This window comes from Salvelinus fontinalis, chromosome 28, assembly GCF_029448725.1.
Source record: "Salvelinus fontinalis isolate EN_2023a chromosome 28, ASM2944872v1, whole genome shotgun sequence".
In the NCBI taxonomy this organism is placed as follows: domain Eukaryota; kingdom Metazoa; phylum Chordata; class Actinopteri; order Salmoniformes; family Salmonidae; genus Salvelinus; species Salvelinus fontinalis.
Window position 1 is genome coordinate 46642942 of NC_074692.1, and position 22626 is coordinate 46665567.

General features: G+C 43.2%; 1 protein-coding gene across 2 annotated transcripts in view; it reads right to left on the minus strand.

Moving 5' to 3' along the window:
• The window catches only part of LOC129826795 (death-associated protein kinase 1-like), a 112907-nt gene that overhangs the window by 27487 nt on the left and 62794 nt on the right, over nucleotides 1-22626 (minus strand). For both annotated transcript variants that reach the window (XM_055887870.1, XM_055887869.1), the window contains exons 3-4: nucleotides 13973-14194; nucleotides 4249-4387 (exon numbers count right to left, since the gene is read on the minus strand). In XM_055887870.1, coding sequence (XP_055743845.1) covers nucleotides 4249-4387; nucleotides 13973-14194 — 361 coding nt within the window. The remainder of the gene's footprint in view (nucleotides 1-4248; nucleotides 4388-13972; nucleotides 14195-22626) is intronic.

The window sequence follows — 22626 nt, forward strand, 5'->3', positions numbered from 1 at the left end:
TGTAGTATGTGTTGTATTTAATAGTATGTGTAGTATTACATAGTATGTGTAGCATTATATAGTATGTGTAGTATTATATAGTATGTGTAGTATTATATAGTATGTGTAGTATTATATAGTATGTGTAGTATGTGTAGTATTTCATAGTATGTGTAGCATTATATAGTATGTGTAGCATTATATAGTATGCGTAGCATTATATAGTATGCGTAGCATTATATAGTATGTGTAGTATGTATCTGATAAAGCTAGTATTATGTAGTATATGTAATTTGATGCAGTATGAGTAGTATATGTCTTGTAGTAAGAGTAGTATGTGAAGTAGTATGTGTAGCATGTGTTGTAATACGTGGCATGTGTAATATGAGTAGTATTACGTAGTATTTTTAATATGAGCAGTATTATATATCATGTGTAGTATGTGTAGTATTTCATAGTATGTGTAGCATTATATAGTATGTGTAGTATTATATAGTATGTGTAGTATGTGTGGTATTTAATAGTATGTGTAGCATTATATAGTACGTATAGTATTATATAGCATGTGTAGTATGTGTAGTATTTAATAGTATGTGTAGTATTATATAGTATGTGTAGCATTATATAGTATGTGTAGCATTATATAGTATGCGTAGCATTATATAGTATGTGTAGTATTATATAGCATGTGTAGTATTATATAGCATGTGCAGTATTATATAGTATGTGTAGCATTAAATAGCAAGTGTAGTATTATATAGTATGTGTAGCATTATATAGTATGTGTAGCATTATATAGTATGTGTAGCATTATATAGTATGTGTAGTATTATATAGTATGTGTAGTATTATATAGTATGTGTAGTATTATATAGTATGTGTAGCATTATATAGTATGTGTAGTATTATATAGTATGTGTAGTATTATATAGTATGATTAGCATTATATAGTATGTGTAGCATTATATAGTATGTGTAGTATTATATAGTATGTGTAGTATTATGTAGTATTATATAGTATGTGTAGTATTATATAGTATGTGTAGCATTATATAGTATTTGTAGCATTATATAGTATGTGTAGTATTATATAGCATGTGTAGTATTATATAGTATGTGTAGCATTATATAGTATGTGTAGTATTATATAGTATGTGTAGTATTATATAGTATGTGTAGCATTATATAGTATGTGTAGTATTATATAGCATGAGTAGTATGTGTAGTATTTAATAGTATGTGTAGCATTATATAGTATGTGTAGTATTATATAGTATGTGTAGTATTATATAGTATGTGTAGTATTATATAGTATGTGTAGCATTATATAGTATGTGTAGTATTATATAGTATGTGTAGTATTATATAGTATGTGTAGTATTATATAGTATGTGTAGTATGCGTTATATGGAGGAGTACATCTGATAAAGCTAGTATTATGCAGTATGTGTAGTATGAGTAGTATTATGTAGTATGGGTAGTATGTCTGGTGTTATGTATGTGTAGTATGTATCTGATGAAGCTGGTATTATGTAGTATGTGTAATATACATAGTATGATGCAGTATGAGTAGTATACGTATTGTAGTAAGAGTAGTACGTGAAGTAGTATGAGTAGTACACGTTGTATTATGTAGCATGTGTAATATGAGTAGTATTACGTAGTATGTTTAATATGAGTAGTATTACGTAGTGTGTGTAATATGAGTAGTATTACGTAGTATGTTTAATATGAGTAGTATTACATAGTATGTGTAGCATTGCAGCATGTGTAATATGTACTATGTGTAGTAACATGTAGTATGAGTAGTATGATGCAGTATGAGTAGTACGTGTACCACTTTTATTTGTCCCATACCCATGGTTAGCAGATGTTAATGTGAGTGTAGCGAAATGCTTGCTAATATGGTGGATGAGTAGTATTATGCAATATGTGTAATATGAGTACAGTAGTATTCAGTCATTTGAGTAGTGTTCAGTAGTATGAGTAGTATTATGTAGTATGGGTAGTATGCAGTAGTATTATATAGTATGTGTAACAGTCAGTAATATGAGTAGTATTAGTAGTATTATATAGTATGTGTAATATTCAGTAACATGATTAGTATTAGTAGTATTATATAGTATGCGTAGTGTTGCGTAGCATGCATAGTATTATATAGTATGTGTAGTATGAGTAGCATGACATATTATGAGTAGTATTATGTAGTATTACGTAGTTTTATATATCATGAGTAGTATTACATATTATTAGTAATATTACATAGTATGAGTAATATTACATAGTATGAGTAGTATTACGTTGTATGCGTAGTATCACGTTGTATGCGTGGTATTATATAGCATGGGTAGTATTATGTAGTAGGGGTAGTAGTATGCATTATGTGTAGTATTATATAGTATCACGTGGTATGCGTAGTATTATGTAGTATGGGTAGTAGTATGCTTTATGTGTAGTATTATATAGTATTACGTAGTATGAGTAGTATTATGTAGTATGGGTAGCAGTATGCATTATGTGTAGTATTATATAGTATTACGTAGTATGAGTAGTATTATGTAGTATGGGTAGTAGTATGCATTATGTGTAGTATTATATAGTATTACGTAGTATGAGTAGTTTTATGTAGTATGGGTAGTAGTATGCATGATGTGTAGTATTATATAGTATTATGTAGTATGAGTAGTATTATGTAGTATGGGTAGTAGTATGCATTATGTGTAGTATTATATAGTATTACGTAGTATGAGTAGTATTATGTAGTATGGGTAGTATATAGTATGGGTAGCAGTATGCATTATGTGTAGTATTATATAGTATTACGTAGTATGAGTAGTATTATGTAGTATGCGCAGTATTAGGCTGTGCGAGTAGTATTATGTTGTATGTGTAGTCGAGTGTGTGGTATGAGTAGAATTATATAGCATGGTTTGTTTTATGTAGTACTATGTAGTATGTGTAGTATTATATAGTATGAGAAGTATTGTGTAGTATGAGTAGTATTATATAGTATGCGTAGTATTATGTGTAGCATGAGTTGTATTATGTTGTACGAGTAGTATTATATAGTATGATTGGTATTATATTGTATGTGTAGTAGTATGTGTAGTATGCATATAATAATGTAGTATGTGTAGTATGACTGGTAATGTGTAATATTATGTAGTAGGCGTAGCATGAGTAGTATTATGTGGTATGAGTAGCATTGTGTAGTATGTGTAGTATTAGTAGTATGTGTAGTATTACGTAGTACGTGTAGGTGAGTCGTATTATGTAGGGTAGTATGTGTAGTATTAGTAGTATGTGTAGTATTAGTAGTATGTGTAGTATTATGTAGGGTAGTATGTGTATTATTAGTAGTATGTGTAGTATTATGTAGGGTAGTATGTGTAGTATTAGTAGTATGTGTAGTATTATGTAGGGTAGTATGTGTAGTATTAGTAGTATGTGTAGTATTAGTAGTATGTGTAGTATTATGTAGGGTAGTATGTGTAGTATTAGTAGTATGTGTAGTATTAGTAGTATGTGTAGTATTATGTAGGGTAGTATGTGTAGTATTAGTAGTATGTGTAGTATTAGTAGTATGTGTAGTATTATGTAGGGTAGTATGTGTAGTATTAGTAGTATGTGTAGTATTAGTAGTATGTGTAGTATTATGTGGGGTAGTATGTGTAGTATTAGTGGTATGTGTAGTATTAGTAGTATGTGTAGTATTATGTAGGGTAGTATGTGCAGTATTAGTAGTATGTGTAGTATTAGTAGTATGTGTAGTATTATGTAGGGTAGTATGTGTAGTATTAGTAGTATGTGTAGTATTAGTAGTATGTATAGTATTATGTAGGGTAGTATGTGTCGTATTAGTAGTATGTGTCGTTAAGGGATCATGTGACTCAAGCCGTCCTATAGTGTAGACCATGTTCATTCTTGAGTTTTTTTGGGGGAAGCGTGTTTAAATGATCACATTCTACAACATCGACTGATTTGAAATTGACCTGATCCGGACCCTGATGTCGTCCGCCACTAACAACCGGTGAGTGATGGTGATGATGGATGTTCCGGCTGGAGACAGGCCAGAGAGCCACGTGTGATAAAAGCTCTGCCATTGATTAGTTGTGTCTGGTTTTAGTGCAGAGCAGAGTGTGTATGTGTACCTTGAGGTAAAAGGTTGTGTATGTGTACCTTGAGGTCAAAGGGTGTGTATATGTGTACCTTGAGGTCAAAGGGTGTGTATGTGTACCTTGAGGTCAAAGGGTGTGTGTGTGTGTGTACCTTGAGGTCAAAGTGTGCAATGTGTTTGGAGTGCAGGTAGCAGACTCCGTCCAGAATCTGTTTGAGGAACTCTGTAGCCTCCTCTTCTGTTAGGGACTCCTTCTCTGCTAGCAAATTAAACAGTTCTCCACCGGCCACCCTAGAGGAGAGGAGGAGGAGAGGAGGAGATCTTAGACAATACCTACTGTAGATACGATAAGCTAACAGCAGGCCCTTCTATCAACCGAAGGCTTACTTCATACCAACGAGTGGACAACAACACATCAGTGCCATGGAGAAGACAGGTGACAAAACTAGAACATCTTTCAGTGACACCGGAGACGGCGTCATCGTGGCCGTGGCTGCCGGACCGCTGGTCCTTTTCCTCGCGAGGAGGCGAGAGCAGAAGTACAGTAATGCATGAAGACAACCCTTCACCAGACAACCCTTCACCAGAACCCAGAGAGATGGAGGCCATGTAGACAACCCTTCACCAGACAACCCTTCACCAGAACCCAGAGAGATGGAGGCCATGTAGACAACCCTTCACCAGACAACCCTTCACCAGAACCCAGAGAGATGGAGGCCATGTAGACAACCCTTCACCAGACAACCCTTCACCAGAACCCAGAGAGATGGAAGCCATGTAGACAAGCCTTCAGAGTCTAGAGAGATGGAGGCCATGTAGACAACCCTTCAAAGTCTAGAGAGATGGAGGCCATGTAGACAACCCTTCAGAATCTAGAGAGATGGAGACCAGGTAGACAAGCCTTCACCAGACAACCCTTCACCAGAACCCAGAGAGATGGAGACATGTAGACAACCCTTCAGAGTCTAGAGAGATAGAGGCCATGTAGACAACCCTTCAGAGTCTAGAGAGATGGAGGCCATGTAGACAACCCTTCAGAGTCTAGAGAGATGGAGACCATGTAGACAAGCCTTCAGAGTCTAGAGAGATGGAGACATGTAGACAACCCTTCACCAGACAACCCTTCACCAGAACCCAGAGAGATGGAAGCCATGTAGACAACCCTTCAGAGTCTAGAGAGATGGAAGCCATGTAGACAACCCTTCAGAGTCTAGAGAGATGGAGGCCATGTAGACAACCCTTCAGAGTCTAGAGAGATGGAGACCATGTAGACAAGCCTTCAGAGTCTAGAGAGATGGAGACATGTAGACAACCCTTCACCAGACAACCCTTCAGAGTCTAGAGAGATGGAAGCCATGTAGACAACCCTTCAGAGTCTAGAGAGATGGAGACATGTAGACAACCCTTCAGAGTCTAGAGAGATGGAGACATGTAGAGAACCCTTCAGAGTCTAGAGAGATGGAGACATGTAGACAAGCCTTCACCAGACAACCCTTCAGAGTCTAGAGAGATGGAGGCCATGTAGACAACCCTTCAGAGTCTAGAGAGATGGAGACCATGAAGACAACCCTTCAGAGTCTAGAGAGATGGAAGCCATGTAGACAACCCTTCAGAGTCTAGAGAGATGGAGGCCATGTAGACAACCCTTCAGAGTCTAGAGAGATGGAGGCCATGTAGACAACCCTTCAGAGTCTAGAGAGATGGAGACCACGTAGACAACCCTTCAGATTCTAGAGAGATGGAGGCCATGTAGACAACCCTTCAGAGTCTAGAGAGATGGAGGCCATAGACAACCCTTCAGAGTCTAGAGAGATGGAGGCCATGTAGACAACCCTTCAGAGTCTAGAGAGATGGAGGCCATGTAGACAACCCTTCAGAGTCTAGAGAGATGGAGGCCATGTAGACAAGCCTTCAGAGTCTAGAGAGATGGAAGCCATGGAGACAACCCTTCAGAGTCTAGATAGATGGAGGCCATGTAGACAACCCTTCAGAGTCTAGAGAGATGGAGACCATGTAGACAACCCTTCAGAGTCTAGAGAGATGGAAGCCATGTAGACAACCCTTCAGAGTCTAGAGAGATGGAGGCCATGTAGACAACCCTTCAGAGTCTAGAGAGATGGAAGCCATGTAGACAACCCTTCAGAGTCTAGAGAGATGGAAGCCATGTAGACAACCCTTCAGAGTCTAGAGAGATGGAGGCCATGTAGACAACCCTTCAGAGTCTAGAGAGATGGAGACCATGTAGACAAGCCTTCAGAGTCTAGAGAGATGGAGACCATGTAGACAACCCTTCACCAGACAACCCTTCAGAGTCTAGAGAGATGGAAGCCATGTAGACAACCCTTCAGAGTCTAGAGAGATGGAGACATGTAGACAACCCTTCAGAGTCTAGAGAGATGGAGACATGTAGAGAACCCTTCAGAGTCTAGAGAGATGGAGACATGTAGACAAGCCTTCACCAGACAACCCTTCAGAGTCTAGAGAGATGGAGGCCATGTAGACAACCCTTCAGAGTCTAGAGAGATGGAGACCATGAAGACAACCCTTCAGAGTCTAGAGAGATGGAAGCCATGTAGACAACCCTTCAGAGTCTAGAGAGATGGAGGCCATGTAGACAACCCTTCAGAGTCTAGATAGATGGAGGCCATGTAGACAACCCTTCAGAGTCTAGAGAGATGGAGACCATGTAGACAACCCTTCAGAGTCTAGAGAGATGGAAGCCATGTAGACAACCCTTCAGAGTCTAGAGAGATGGAAGCCATGTAGACAACCCTTCAGAGTCTAGAGAGATGGAAGCCATGTAGACAAGCCTTCAGAGTCTAGAGAGATGGAGACCATGTAGACAAGCCTTCAGAGTCTAGAGAGATGGAGACATGTAGACAACCCTTCAAAGTCTAGAGAGATGGAGGCCATGTAGACAACCCTTCAGAGTCTAGAGAGATGGAAGCCATGTAGACAACCCTTCAGAGTCTAGAGAGATGGAAGCCATGTAGACAACCCTTCAGAGTCTAGAGAGATGGAAGCCATGTAGACAACCCTTCAGAGTCTAGAGAGATGGAGGCCATGTAGACAACCCTTCAGAGTCTAGAGAGATGGAGGCCATGTAGACAACCCTTCAGAGTCTAGAGAGATGGAGACATGTAGACAACCCTTCAGAGTCTAGAGAGATGGAAGCCATGTAGACAACCCTTCAGAGTCTAGAGAGATGGAGGCCATGTAGACAACCCTTCAGAGTCTAGAGAGATGGAGACCATGTAGACAACCCTTCAGAGTCTAGAGAGATGGAGACCATGTAGACAAGCCTTCAGAGTCTAGAGAGATGGAGGCCATGTAGACAAGCCTTCACCAGAGTCTACACTGGAATATATTACCTTTGGCACAGCTTATTTGACACATATATTGCCTTTTATAAAACATTAGTGAATCACTGAGTAATGATTCAGTGATGTGGCACTACTTGGGTCCAGGCCAAAAGTTGTGCACTACACAGGACCTAGGGCTCCATTTGGGATGATGACATGGTGCTCTCAGACTGGTGACTGGTATAGGACCAGACTGGTGACTGGTATAGGACCAGACTGGTGACTGGTATAGGACCAGACTGGTGACTGGTATAGGATCAGACTGGTGACTGGTATAGGACCTAGGGCTCCATTTGGGATGACAACATGGTGCTCTCAGACTGGTGACTGGTATAGGACCAGACTGGTGACTGGTATAGGACCAGAATGGTGACTGGTATAGGACCAGACTGGTGACTGGTATAGGACCAGACTGGTGACTGGTATAGGACCAGACTGGTGACTGGTATAGGACCAGACTGGTGACTGGTATAGGACCAGACTGGTGACTGGTATAGGACCCAGGGCTCCATTTGGGATGACGACATGGTGCTCTCAGACTGGTGACTGGTATAGGACCAGACTGGTGACTGGTATAGGACCAGACTGGTGACTGGTATAGGACCAGACTGGTGACTGGTATAGGACCAGACTGGTGACTGGTATAGGACCAGACTGGTGACTGGTATAGGACCCAGGGCTCCATTTGGGATGACGACATGGTGCTCTCAGACTGGTGACTGGTATAGGACCAGACTGGTGACTGGTATAGGACCAGACTGGTGACTGGTATAGGACCAGACTGGTGACTGGTATAGGACCAGACTGGTGACTGGTATAGGACCTAGGGCTCCATTTGGGAGGACGACACGGTGCTCTCAGACTGGTGACTGGTATAGGACCAGACTGGTGACTGGTATAGGACCAGACTGGTGACTGGTATAGGACCTAGGGCTCCATTTGGGATGACGACATGGTGCTCTCAGACTGGTGACTGGTATAGGACCAGACTGGTGACTGGTATAGGACCAGACTGGTGACTGGTATAGGACCTAGGGCTCCATTTGGGATGACGACATGGTGCTCTCAGACTGGTGACTGGTATAGGACCAGACTGGTGACTGGTATAGGACCTAGGGCTCCATTTGGGATGATGACATGGTGCTCTCAGACTGGTGACTGGTATAGGACCAGACTGGTGACTGGTATAGGACCAGACTGGTGACTGGTATAGGACCAGACTGGTGACTGGTATAGGACCAGACTGGTGACTGGTATAGGACCAGACTGGTGACTGGTATAGGACCAGACTGGTGACTGGTATAGGACCAGACTGGTGACTGGTATAGGACCAGACTGGTGACTGGTATAGGACCAGACTGGTGACTGGTATAGGACCAGACTGGTGACTGGTATAGGACCAGACTGGTGACTGGTATAGGACCAGACTGGTGACTGGTATAGGACCAGACTGGTGACTGATATAGGACCAGACTGGTGACTGGTATAGGACCAGACTGGTGACTGGTATAGGACCAGACTGGTGACTGGTATAGGACCAGACTGGTGACTGGTATAGGACCAGACTGGTGACTGGTATAGGACCAGACTGGTGACTGGTATAGGACCAGACTGGTGACTGGTATAGGACCAGACTGGTGACTGGTATATTACCAGACTGGTGACTGGTATAGGACCAGACTGGTGACTGGTATAGGACCAGACTGGTGACTGGTATCGCAGGTCACTGTAGTGACTACATTGTTGAGGTTTCCCCCTAATAAAAAAGTATTTCCTCTGAGGATGGAAACAGGAATCAGGAACAGGACCCAACTGCAGAGGAAGCTGTGACAGGATAATAACACACTCAGCCAATCACAAAACAGCGTTCAGTCACTTGACCACAATTTGCCAAAACAACAGTTTTTTTTTGTTTTACACTGGAACCGACTGGATATAGTGACTGGATATAGTGACTGGATATAGTGACTGGATATAGTGACTGGATATAGTGACTGGATAAGGTGACTGGATATGGTGACTGGATAAGGTGACTGGATATAGTGACTGGATATAGTGACTGTATATAGTGACTGGATAAGGTGACTGGATATGGTGACTGGATAAGGTGACTGGATAAGGTGACTGGATATAGTGACTGGATATGGTGACTGGATATAGTGACTGGATAAGGTGACTGGATAAGGTGACTGGATATGGTGACTGGATAAGGTGACTGGATATAGTGACTGGATATAGTGACTGGATATAGTGACTGGATATAGTGACTGGATAAGGTGACTGGATAAGGTGACTGGATATAGGGACTGAATAAGGTGACTGGATATAGTGACTGGATATAGTGACTGGATATAGTGACTGGATATAGGGACTGGATAAGGTGACTAGATATAGTGACTGGATAAGGTGACTGGATAAGGTGACTGGATATAGTGACTGGATATAGTGACTGGATATAGTGACTGGATAAGGTGACTGGATATAGGGACTGGATATAGGGACTGGATAAGGTGACTGGATAAGGTGACTGGATATAGTGACTGGATAAGGTGACTGGATATAGGGACTGGATATAGTGACTGGATATAGTGACTGGATATAGTGACTGGATTTGGTGACTGGATATAGTGACTGGATAAGGTGACTGGATAAGGTGACTGGATATAGGGACTGAATAAGGTGACTGGATATAGTGACTGGATATAGTGACTGGATATAGGGACTGGATAAGGTGACTAGATATAGTGACTGGATATAGTGACTGGATATAGTGACTGGATATAGTGACTGGATATAGTGACTGGATAAGGTGACTGGATATAGTGACTGGATATAGTGACTGGATATAGTGACTGGATAAAGTGACTGGATATAGTGACTGGATATAGTGACTGGATAAGGTGACTGGATAAGGTGACTGGATATAGGGACTGGATAAGGTGACTGGATATAGGGACTGGATAAGGTGACTGGATATAGGGACTGGATATAGGGACTGGATAAGGTGACTGGATAAGGTGACTGGATATAGTGACTGGATAAGGTGACTGGATATAGGGACTGGATATAGTGACTGGATATAGTGACTGGATATCGGGACTGGATAAGGTGCCTGGATATAGGGACTGGATATAGTGACTGGATAAGGTGACTGGATATAGGGACTGGATATAGTGACTGGATATAGTGACTGGATATAGTGACTGGATATAGTGACTGGATAAGGTGACTGGATAAGGTGACTGGATATAGGGACTGAGTAAGGTGACTGGATATAGTGACTGTATATAGTGACTGGATATAGGGACTGGATAAGGTGACTGGATATAGTGACTGGATATCGGGACTGGATAAGGTGCCTGGATATAGGGACTGGATATAGTGACTGGATAAGGTGACTGGATATAGGGACTGGATATAGTGACTGGATATAGTGACTGGATATAGTGACTGGATATAGTGACTGGATAAGGTGACTGGATAAGGTGCCTGGATATAGTGACTGGATATAGTGACTGGATAAGGTGACTGGATATAGTGACTGGATATAGTGACTGGATATAGTGACTGGATATAGGGACTGGATATAGTGACTGGATAAGGTGACTGGATATAGTGACTGGATATAGTGACTGGATATAGTGACTGGATAAGGTGACTGGATATAGTGACTGGATATAGTGACTGGATAAGGTGACTGGATATAGTGACTGGATAAGGTGACTGGATAAGGTGACTGGATATAGGGACTGGATAAGGTGACTGGATAAGGTGACTGGATGTAGTGACTGGATAAGGTGACTGGATATAGGGACTGGATATAGGGACTGGATATAGTGACTGGATATCGGGACTGGATATAGTGACTGGATAAGGTGACTGGATAAGGTGACTGGATATAGGGAATGGATATAGTGAATGGATATAGTGACTGGATAAGGTGACTGGATATAGTGACTGGATAAGGTGACTGGATAAGGTGACTGGATATAGTGACTGGATAAGGTGACTGGATATAGTGACTGGATAAGGGACTGGATATAGTGACTGGATAAGTTGACTGGATAAGGTGACTGGATATAGGGAATGGATATAGTGAATGGATATAGTGACTGGATATAGTGACTGGATAAGGTGACTGGATATAGTGACTGGATAAGGTGACTGGATAAGGTGACTGGATATAGTGACTGGATAAGGTGACTGGATAAGGTGACTGTCAGGATGTATAAAACAGGGTTGTGCTCAATTCAGAATATAAAATGCCTCTTCAATTCCAATTAAATTATTGAAGTAGCAAACAGGATACAGAATTGCAATTCTAATTTGAATGAAAGGAAATTGAATTGAAAGAAATTCAAAGGCCTCTACTATTCTATATTAGGTGTAGTCTATACAAATATACATATTATAAAACATTCATATAAAAAGGTGATGAAACACCTGATTTTCAGGACAAACTTAAATGCACACCAATATCCCGTTATTATTTGGGATACTCAAGGAGTGTCTGTCTTACATCGATAGAATGAGCATTAATAACCTAGTTACCATCGGTAAAGTTGTCCGTTTCATTTAGGGACCGGGGAGAAAAAGCAATAACTCCAAAACACTGGAAAGATTTAGGGACCGGGGAGAAAACGCAATAACTCCAAAACACTGGAAAGATTTAGGGACCGGGGAGAAAACGCAATAACTCCAAAACACTGGAAAGATTTAGGGACCGGGGAGAAAACGCAATAACTCCAAAACACTGGAAAGATTTAGGGACCGGGGAGAAAACGCAATAACTCCAAAACACTGGAAAGATTTAGGGACCGGGGAGAAAACGCAATAACTCCAAAACACTGTGCAACATGTCCCAATGTCATCAGTTTGACCGGTTTCAAGGAAATGAAAAGCTGGGAAAACGATGAAAAACGTCTCTGATAAGACTTCAGTTGGTATTGGGGTGCATTATGTGGTTGAAATACTGTCTGCTTGGATAACAGTGTCAAAGATAACATGTTACACACACATTCACATTTTCTCAAGAGATTCTCTTGGTAGAAACAGCACCTTCCACTGGTCTTTGGCAGAGATTATTGTAGTGGTACTGATGTGGTAACGTTTACGATGTAGTCAATGCAGATTCACAGTGCTTAGCTTAGACTTGTAATAGATTCTTCAAGCCAGAGAGTCCAGGTTAAAGCAGCCCCAAATATAACCTTTACCATAACACTAGTTCACAAACTGGTTCTGATGAGAAAGCACCTCTAACTATGGCCTCAACCTTGATCTGTAACCAGTCTGGTCAGGGGGGGTCGGGGCGTCAGGGGGGGTCGGGGCGTCAGGGGGGGTCGGGGCATCATGGGGGGTTGGGGCGTCATGGGGGGGGTCGGGGCGTCATGGGGGGTTGGGGCGTCATGGGGGGTCGGGCGTCAGGGGGTCGGGGCGTCATGGGGGGTCGGGGCGTCATGGGGGGGTCGGGGTGTCATGGGGGGTCGGGGCGTCGGGGGGGTTGGGGCGTCATGGGGGGGTCGGGGTGTCATGGGGGGTCGGGGCGTCGGGGGGGTTGGGGCGTCGGGGGGGGTCGGGGCGTCGGGGGGGTCGGGGGGTCGGGGCGTCGGGGGGGTCGGGGCGTCAGGGGGGGTCGGGGGTCAGGGGGGTCGGGGGGTCGGGGGTCGGGGCGTCGGGGGGGTCGGGGCGTCGGGGGGGTCGGGGCGTCGGGGGGGTCGGGGCGTCGGGGGGGGTCGGGGCGTCAGGGGGGTCGGGGCGTCAGGGGGGTCGGGGTGTCGGGGCGTCGGGGGGGGTCGGGGCGTCAGGGGGGTCGGGGCGTCAGGGGGGTCGGGGCGTCAGGGGGCCAGGGGGGTCTTGGCGTCATGGGGGTCGGGGCGTCAGGGGGGTCGGGGCGTCAGGGGGGTCGGGGTGTCGGGGCGTCGGGGGGGGTCGGGGCGTCAGGGGGGTCGGGGCGTCAGGGGGCCAGGGGGGTCTTGGCGTCATGGGGGTCGGGGCGTCGGGGGGGTTGGGGCGTCGGGGGGGGTCGGGGCGTCGGGGGGGGTCGGGGCGTCGGGGGGGTCGGGGCGTCGGGGGGGTCGGGGCGTCGGGGGGGTCGGGGCGTCGGGGGGGTCGGGGCGTCAGGGGGGGTCGGGGGTCAGGGGGGTCGGGGCGTCAGGGGGGTCGGGGCGTCAGGGGGGGTCGGGGCGTCGGGGGGGTCGGGGCGTCGGGGGGGTCGGGGCGTCGGGGGGGTCGGGGCGTCGGGGGGGTCGGGGCGTCGGGGGGGTCGGGGCGTCGGGGGGGTCGGGGTGTCGGGGCGTCGGGGGGGGGTCGGGGCGTCGGGGGGGTCGGGGCGTCAGGGGGGTCGGGGCGTCAGGGGGGGTCGGGCGTCAGGGGGTCAGGGGGGTCTTGGCGTCAGGGGGGTCGGGGCGTCAGGGGGGTCGGGGCGTCAGGGGGGTCGGGGCGTCAGGGGGGTCGGGGCGTCAGTAGGGTCGGGGCGTCAGGGGGGTCGGGGCGTCAGGGGGGTCAGGGTACTCACAGTTCTAGTATGAGGATGACATCAGTCTTGTTCTCGAACACGTCGTGTAGCGTGATGGTGTTAGGATGTTGAATCTCCTTCAGAATGCTGACCTCCCTCTCGATGTCTTCCCGGGTCACGCCACGCCGGCTCGACTTGCTCCGTCGCTTACGGATGAACTTAGCGGCATACTCCAGGCCAGAGCTACGCTCACGACATTTCTTTACCACCGCAAACTGACCACTGCAGGACAAGGGGAGAGGAGATGGTCAAAGAGTTAGACAGATAGAAACAGACTGTTCACATTGAAATTAGTCTGAGCTCAGTTATAGTCTCAGCTATAGTCTCAGCTCAGTTATAGTCTCAGCTATAGTCTCAGTTATAGTCTCAGCTCAGTTATAGTCTCAGCTATAGTCTGAGCTCAGTAAGTCTCAGTTATAGTCTCAGCTCAGTTATAGTCTCAGTTATAGTCTCAGCTCAGTTATAGTCTCAGCTATAGTCTCAGTTATAGTCTCAGCTCAGTTATAGTCTCAGCTATAGTCTGAGCTCAGTAAGTCTCAGTTATAGTCTCAGCTCAGTTATAGTCTCAGCTATAGTGTCAGTCATAGTCTCAGCTCAGTTATAGTCTCAGCTATAGTCTGAGCTCAGTAAGTCTCAGTTATAGTCTCAGCTCAGTTATAGTCTCAGTTATAGTCTCAGCTATAGTCTGAGCTCAGTAAGTCTCAGTTATAGTCTCAGCTCAGTTATAGTCTCAGCTATAGTCTGAGCTCAGTTATAGTCTCAGCTATAGTCTCAGCTCAGTTATAGTCTCAGCTCAGTTATAGTCTCAGCTATAGTCTCAGCTCAGTTATAGTCTCAGTTATAGTATCAGTTATAGTCTCAGCTCAGCTATAGTCTCAGTTATAGTCTCAGCTCAGTTAGAGTCTCAGCTATAGTCTCAGCTCAGTTATAGTCTCAGCTATAGTCTCAGCTCAGTTATAGTCTCAGCTATAGTCTCAGCTCAGTTATAGTCTCAGCTCAGTTATAGTCTCAGCTATAGTCTCAGCTCAGTTATAGTCTCAGCTCAGCTATAGTCTCAGCTCAGTTATAGTCTCAGTTATAGTCTCAGCTCAGTTATAGTCTCAGCTCAGTTATAGTCTCAGTTATAGTCTCAGCTCAGTTATAGTCTCAGTTATAGTCTCAGCTCAGTTATAGTCTCAGCTATAGTCTCAGCTCAGTTATAGTCTCAGCTATAGTCTCAGCTCAGTTATAGTCTCAGTTATAGTCTCAGCTCAGCTATAGTCTCAGTTATAGTCTCAGCTCAGTTATAGTCTCAGCTATAGTCTCAGCTCAGTTATAGTCTCAGCTATAGTCTCAGCTCAGTTATAGTCTCAGTTATAGTCTCAGCTCAGCTATAGTCTCAGTTATAGTCTCAGCTCAGTTATAGTCTCAGCTATGGTCTCAGCTCAGTTATAGTCTCAGCTATAGTCTCAGCTCAGTTATAGTCTCAGCTATAGTCTCAGCTCAGTTATAGTCTCAGCTATAGTCTCAGCTCAGTTATAGTCTCAGCTCAGCTATAGTCTCAGCTCAGTTATAGTCTCAGTTATAGTCTCAGCTCAGTTATAGTCTCAGCTCAGTTATAGTCTCAGTTATAGTCTCAGTTATAGTCTCAGCTCAGTTATAGTCTCAGTTATAGTCTCAGTTATAGTCTCAGCTCAGTTATAGTCTCATTTATAGTCTCAGCTCAGTTATATTCTCAGCTCAGCTATAGTCTCAGCTCAGTTATATTCTCAGCTCAGCTATAGTCTCAGCTCAGTTATAGTCTCATTTACAGTCTCAGCTCAGTTATAGTCTCAGCTCAGTTATAGTCTCAGCTCAGTTATAGTCTCAGCTATAGTCTCAGCTCAGCTATAGTCTCAGCTCAGTTATAGTCTCAGCTCAGTTATAGTCTCAGCTCAGTTATAGTCTCAGTTTTAGTCTCAGTTATAGTCTCAGCTCAGTTATAGTCTCAGCTCAGTTATAGTCTCAGCTATAGTCTCAGCTCAGTTATAGTCTCAGCTCAGTTATAGTCTCAGCTCAGTTATAGTCTCAGGTATAGTCTCAGTTATAGTCTCAGCTCAGTTATAGTCTCAGCTCAGCTATAGTCTCAGCTCAGCTATAGTCTCAGCTCAGTTATAGTCTCAGCTCAGCTATAGTCTCAGCTCAGCTATAGTCTCAGCTCAGCTATAGTCTCAGCTCAGCTATAGTCTCAGCTCAGCTATATTCTCAGCTCAGATATAGTCTCAGCTCAGCTATAGTCTCAGCTCAGACATAGTCTTAGTTATAGTGTCACCAGATTCAATGCTATTTCACGGTTAACAAATTAACAACAGATTTATCATCTCACTTATAGGGAAGGTCATGCAACATGTATAGCACTTACAAAAATGACTGATTGGCTGAGCGAAATTACTAATAGAAATATTGTGGGAGCTGTTTTGTTAGACTTCAGTGCGGCTTTTGTTAGACTTCCATGGGGCGGCGCACAATTTGCCCAGAGCCGTCCGGGGTAGGCCGTCATTGTAAATAAGAATTTGTTCTTAACTGACTTGCCTAGTTAATAAATAAAGGTTAAATAAAATGAATAAATAAAACTCAACAATATACACACCAGCTACTACAGTTTCAGAATAGGTGGCAATGAAGAAGTTAGTACCAAATATTTCAAAAACTAAAAGCATTGAATTTGGGAGAAATCTTTCACTAAGCCCTAAACCTCAACTGGAGAGTGGAGAGTGAGCAAGTTGAGAGGACTAAACAACTTGGAGTAACCTTGGATTGTAAACTGTCATGGTCAAAACATATTGATACAACAGGAGCTAAGATGGGGAGGAGTCTGTCTATAATAAAGCGCTGCTCTGCCTTCTTAACAACACTATCAACAAGGCAGGTCCTACAGGCCCTCGTTTCTACCTTCTTAACAACACTATCAACAAGGCAGGTCCTACAAGCCCTAGTTTCTACCGTCTTAACAACACTATCAACAAGGCAGGTCCTAGTTTCTACCTTCTTAAAACTTATTCTTAATAGGGGGCGCTGTTTTCACTTTGGGAAAGAATCGTGCCCAAATTAAACGGCCTCGTACTCTGTTCTAGATCATACAATATGCATATTATTATTACTATTGGATAGAAAACACTCTGAAGTTTCTAAAATTGTTTTAATTATATCTGTGAGTAAAACAGAACTCATTTGGCAGCAAACTTCCAGACAGGAAAATGGGGCTTTGTGTCAGGGCCTGCCTATTCAACTGGCTTATATTTATGGATCTGTATGCACTTCATACGCCTTCCACTAGATGTCAACAGGCAGTAGAAGGTTGAATGGGTGTCTAGCTTGATGTGAGGCCGAATGAGAGCTTTTGGAGTGACACGTCCGCTCTTTTGTCAGTTTTCAACTGCGCACAAGGGAACTCGACATTATCTATCTTCTGAAATGCGTTACGTATACACGACGAAATGCTCCGGCTCTGATTTTATTGGATACATATGAGAAAAACATCATAAAGTAGGATTTTCAACCGAGTTTGACCAGTTTATTCGACGTTTATTGGGAATTTTGGAATTTTTCGTTCCAGGCGCAACTATTTTTTGGACATGTGCCCTCCACATGGCTAGCCAAAGTTGCTAATTCGACAGAAGAAATGGACATTCTAAAACCAAACAACGATTTATTCTGGAACTAGGACTCCTTGCACAACATTCTGATGGAAGATCATCAAAAGTAAGCGAATATTTATGATGTTATTTCGTATTTTTGTGTTCTATGTTGGCTCCAACAAGGCGGAGAATTGTAGGGCGCTGTCTCACAATATTGCATACTGTATGTTGTACTAAAGTTATTTTAAAAAATCTAACACAGCGGTTGCATTAAGAACCAGTGTATCTTTCATTTGCTGTACAACATGTATTTTCTTAGTAAAGTTTATGATGAGTTCTTTGGTTAGATTAGGTGACTGTCCAAAATATCTCTGGACATTTTGGTGCTATTTGTGACGATGGCTGCGTTGTAAAACCCAGATTTGTAGCTCTAAATATGCACATTTTCGAACAAAACATAAATGTATTGTATAACATGATGTTATAAGACTGTCATCTGATGAAGTTGTCCAAAGGTTAGTGATGAATTTTATCTCTATTTCTGGGTTTTGTGAAAGCTATGTTGGCGGTGAATAAATGGCGTTGTGTGTTTGGCTATTGTGGTGAGCTAATATAAATATATATTGTATTTTCGCTGTAAAACACTTAAAAAATCGGAAAAATTGGCTGGATTCACAAGATGTTTATCTTCCATTTGCTGTATACCATGTATTTTTCATAAATGTTTTATGATGAGTATTTATATATTTCATGTTGCTCTCTAATTATTCTGGCTGTTTTGGTGCTATTTGTGATGGTGGCTGCAATGTAAAACTACGATTTATACCTCAAATATGCACATTTTCGAACAAAACATAAATGTATTGTATAACATGATGTTATAAGACTGTCATCTGATGAAGTTGTTCAAGGTTAGTGACTAATTTTATCTCTATTTGTGGGTTTTGTGAAAGCTACCTATGCGGTGGAAACATGGTGAAAAACATGGCGTTGTGTTTGGCTATTGTGGTGAGCTAATATAAATACATATTGTGTTTTCGCTGTAAAACATTTTAAAAATCGGAAATGATGGGTGGATTCACAAGATGTTTATCTTTCATTTGCTGTATTGGACTTGTGATTTCATGAAATTATATTATATGATATCCCTGTCACGTTAGGCTAGGCTATGCTAGTCAGCTTTTTTGATGAGGAGGATCCCGGATACGGGAGGGAGACTCGTTAAAGGTTTTAACAAAACTATCAACAAGGCAGGTCCTACAGGCCCTAGTTTCTACCTTCTTAACAACACTATCAACAAGGCAGGTCCTACAGGCCCTAGTTTCTACCTTCTTAACAACACTATCAACAAGGCAGGTCCTACAGGCCCTAGTTTCTACCTTCTTAACAACACTATCAACAAGGCAGGTCCTACAGGCCCTAGTTTCTACCTTCTTAACAGCACTATCAACAAGGCAGGTCCTACAGGCCCTAGTTTCTACCTTCTTAACAACACAATCAACAAGGCAGGTCCTACAGGCCCTAGTTTCTACCTTCTTAACAACACTATCAACAAGGCAGGTCCTACAGGCCCTAGTTTCTACCTTCTTAACAACACTATCAACAAGGCAGGTCCTACAGGCCCTAGTTTCTACCTTCTTAACAACACTATCAACAAGGCAGGTCCTACAGGCCCTAGTTTCTACCTTCTTAACAACACTATCAACAAGGCAGGTCCTACAGGCCCTAGTTTCTACCTTCTTAACAACACTATCAACAAGGCAGGTCCTACAGGCCCTAGTTTCTACCTTCTTAACAACACTATCAACAAGGCAGGTCCTACAGGCCCTAGTTTCTACCTTCTCAACAGCACTACCAACAAGGCAGGTCCAACAGGCCCTAGTTTCTACCTTCTTAACAACACTATCAACAAGGCAGGTCCTACAGGCCCTAGTTTCTACCTTCTTAACAACACTATCAACAAGGCAGGTCCTACAGGCCCTAGTTTCTACCTTCTTAACAACACTATCAACAAGGCAGGTCCTATAGGCCTTAGTTTCTACCTTCTTAACAACACTATCAACAAGGCAGGTCCTACAGGCCCTAGTTTCTACCTTCTTAACAACACTATCAACAAGGCAGGTCCTACAGGCCCTAGTTTCTACCTTCTTAACAACACTATCAACAAGGCAGGTCCTACAGGCCCTAGTTTCTACCTTCTTAACAACACTATCAACAAGGCAGGTCCTACAGGCCCTAGTTTCTACCTTCTTAACAACACTATCAACAAGGCAGGTCCTACAGGGCCTAGTTTCTACCTTCTTAACAACACTATCAACAAGGCAGGTCCTACAGGCCCTAGTTTCTACCTTCTTAACAACACTATCAACAAGGCAGGTCCTACAGGCCCTAGTTTCTACCTTCTTAACAACACTATCAACAAGGCAGGTCCTATAGGCCTTAGTTTCTACCTTTTTAACAGCACTATCAACAAGGCAGGTCCTACAGGCCCTAGTTTCTACCTTCTTAACAACACTATCAACAAGGCAGGTCCTACAGGCCCTAGTTTCTACCTTCTTAACAACACTATCAACAAGGCAGGTCCTACAGGCCCTAGTTTCTACCTTCTTAACAGCACTATCAAAAGGCAGGTCCTACAGGCCCTAGTTTCTACCTTCTTAACAACACTATCAACAAGACAGGTCCTACAGGCCCTAGTTTCTACCTTCTTAACACCACTATCAAAAGGCAGGTCCTACAGGCCCTAGTTTCTACCTTCTTAACAGCACTATCAACAAGGCAGGTCCTACAGGCCCTAGTTTCTACCTTCTTAACAACACTATCAACAAGGCAGGTCCTACAGGCCCTAGTTTCTACCTTCTTAACAACACTATCAACAAGGCAGGTCCTAAAGGCCCTAGTTTCTACCTTCTTAACAGCACTATCAACAAGGCAGGTCCTACAGGTTTCTACCTTCTTAACAACACTATCAACAAGGCAGGTCCTACAGGCCCTAGTTTCTACCTTCTTAACAACACTATCAACAAGGCAGGTCCTACAGGCCCTAGTTTCTACCTTCTTAACAACACTATCAACAAGGCAGGTCCTACAGGCCCTAGTTTCTACCTTCTTATTAACACTATCAACAAGGCAGGTCCTACAGGCCCTAGTTTCTACCTTCTTAACAACACTATCAACAAGGCAGGTCCTACAGGCCCTAGTTTCTACCTTCTTAACAACACTATCAACAAGGCAGGTCCTACAGGCCCTAGTTTCTACCTTCTTAACAACACTATCAACAAGGCAGGTTCTACAGGCCCTAGTTTCTACCTTCTTAACAGCACTATCAACAAGGCAGGTCCTACAGGTCCTAGTTTCTACCTTCTTAACAACACTCTCAACAAGGCAGGTCCTACAGGCCCTAGTTTCTACCTTCTTAACAACACTATCAACAAGGCAGGTTCTACAGGCCCTAGTTTCTACCTTCTTAACAACACTATCAAAAGGCAGGTCCTACAGGCCCTAGTTTCTACCTTCTTAACAGCACTATCAACAAGGCAGGTCCTACAGGCCCTAGTTTCTACCTTCTTAACAACACTATCAACAAGGCAGGTCCTACAGGCCCTAGTTTCTACCTTCTTAACAACACTATCCACAAGGCAGGTCCTAAAGGCCCTAGTTTCTACCTTCTTAACAGCACTATCAACAAGGCAGGTCCTACAGGTTTCTACCTTCTTAACAACACTATCAACAAGGCAGGTCCTACAGGCCCTAGTTTCTACCTTCTTAACAGCACTATCAACAAGGCAGGTCCTACAGGCCCTAGTTTCTACCTTCTTAACAACACTATCAACAAGGCAGGTCCTACAGGTTTCTACCTTCTTAACAGCACTATCAACAAGGCAGGTCCTACAGGCCCTAGTTTTGTCACACCTGGACTACTGTTCAGTCATGTGATCAGGTGCCAAAAATAGGGAAAATTACAATTGGCTCAGAACAGGGCAGCACATCTGGCCCTTAAATCTACACAGAGAGCTAACATTAATAATATGCATATAAATCTCTCCTGGCTCAAAGTGGAGGAGAGATTGACTTCATGTCACTCCCTGACCCTAGAGAGCCTTGTTATTCTCTATTTTGGTTAGGTTGGGGTTGTGCCTGGGGGGGTGTTGTATCTAGTGTGTGCATTTCTTTGTTGGCCTGGTATGGTTCCCAATCAGAGGCAGCTGTTTAGCGTTGTCTCTGATTGGGGATCATCCTTAGGCAGCCATTTCCCCACTGTGTTTTGTGGGATCTTGTTTCTGTGTAGTTGCCTGTGAGCACTGCTTGAGCTTCACGTATCGTTTCTTCTTTATTGTTTTGTTGTTCGGTTCTCTTCAAATAAAACCGGTTCCACGCTGCGCTTTGGTCTGAATATGATTACAACGACGATCGTGACACTTCATCACTACTTGTATTTATGATAAATAAATAAATAAAGATAAATAAAGATAGATAAATAAAGTGGAGGAGAGATTGACTTCATCACTACTTGTATTTATGATAAATAAATAAATAAAGATAAATAAAGATAGATAAATAAAGTGGAGGAGAGATTGACTTCATCACTACTTGTATTTATGATAAATAAATAAATAAAGATAAATAAAGATAGATAAATAAAGTGGAGGAGAGATTGACTTCATCACTACTTGTATTTATGAGAGGTATTGACATGCTGAATGCACCCAGCTGTCTGTCTAAACTACTGGCACACAGCTTGGACACCCATGCATACCCTACAAGACGTGCCACCAGAGGTCTCTTCACAGTCCCCAAGTCCAGAACAGACTATGGGAGGGGCACAATACTACATAGAGCCATGGTTGAGATGGGAAGGAGGATGATACAGGGATGTACAGTTGAAGTTGGAAGTTTACATACACTTAGTCATTAAAACTCGTTTTTCAACCACCACACATTTCTTGTTAACAAATTATAGTTTTGGCAAGTCGATTAGGACATCTACTTTGTGCATGACACAATTAATTTTTCCAAAAATTGTTTACAGACATATTATTTCAATTAACATTAACCCTA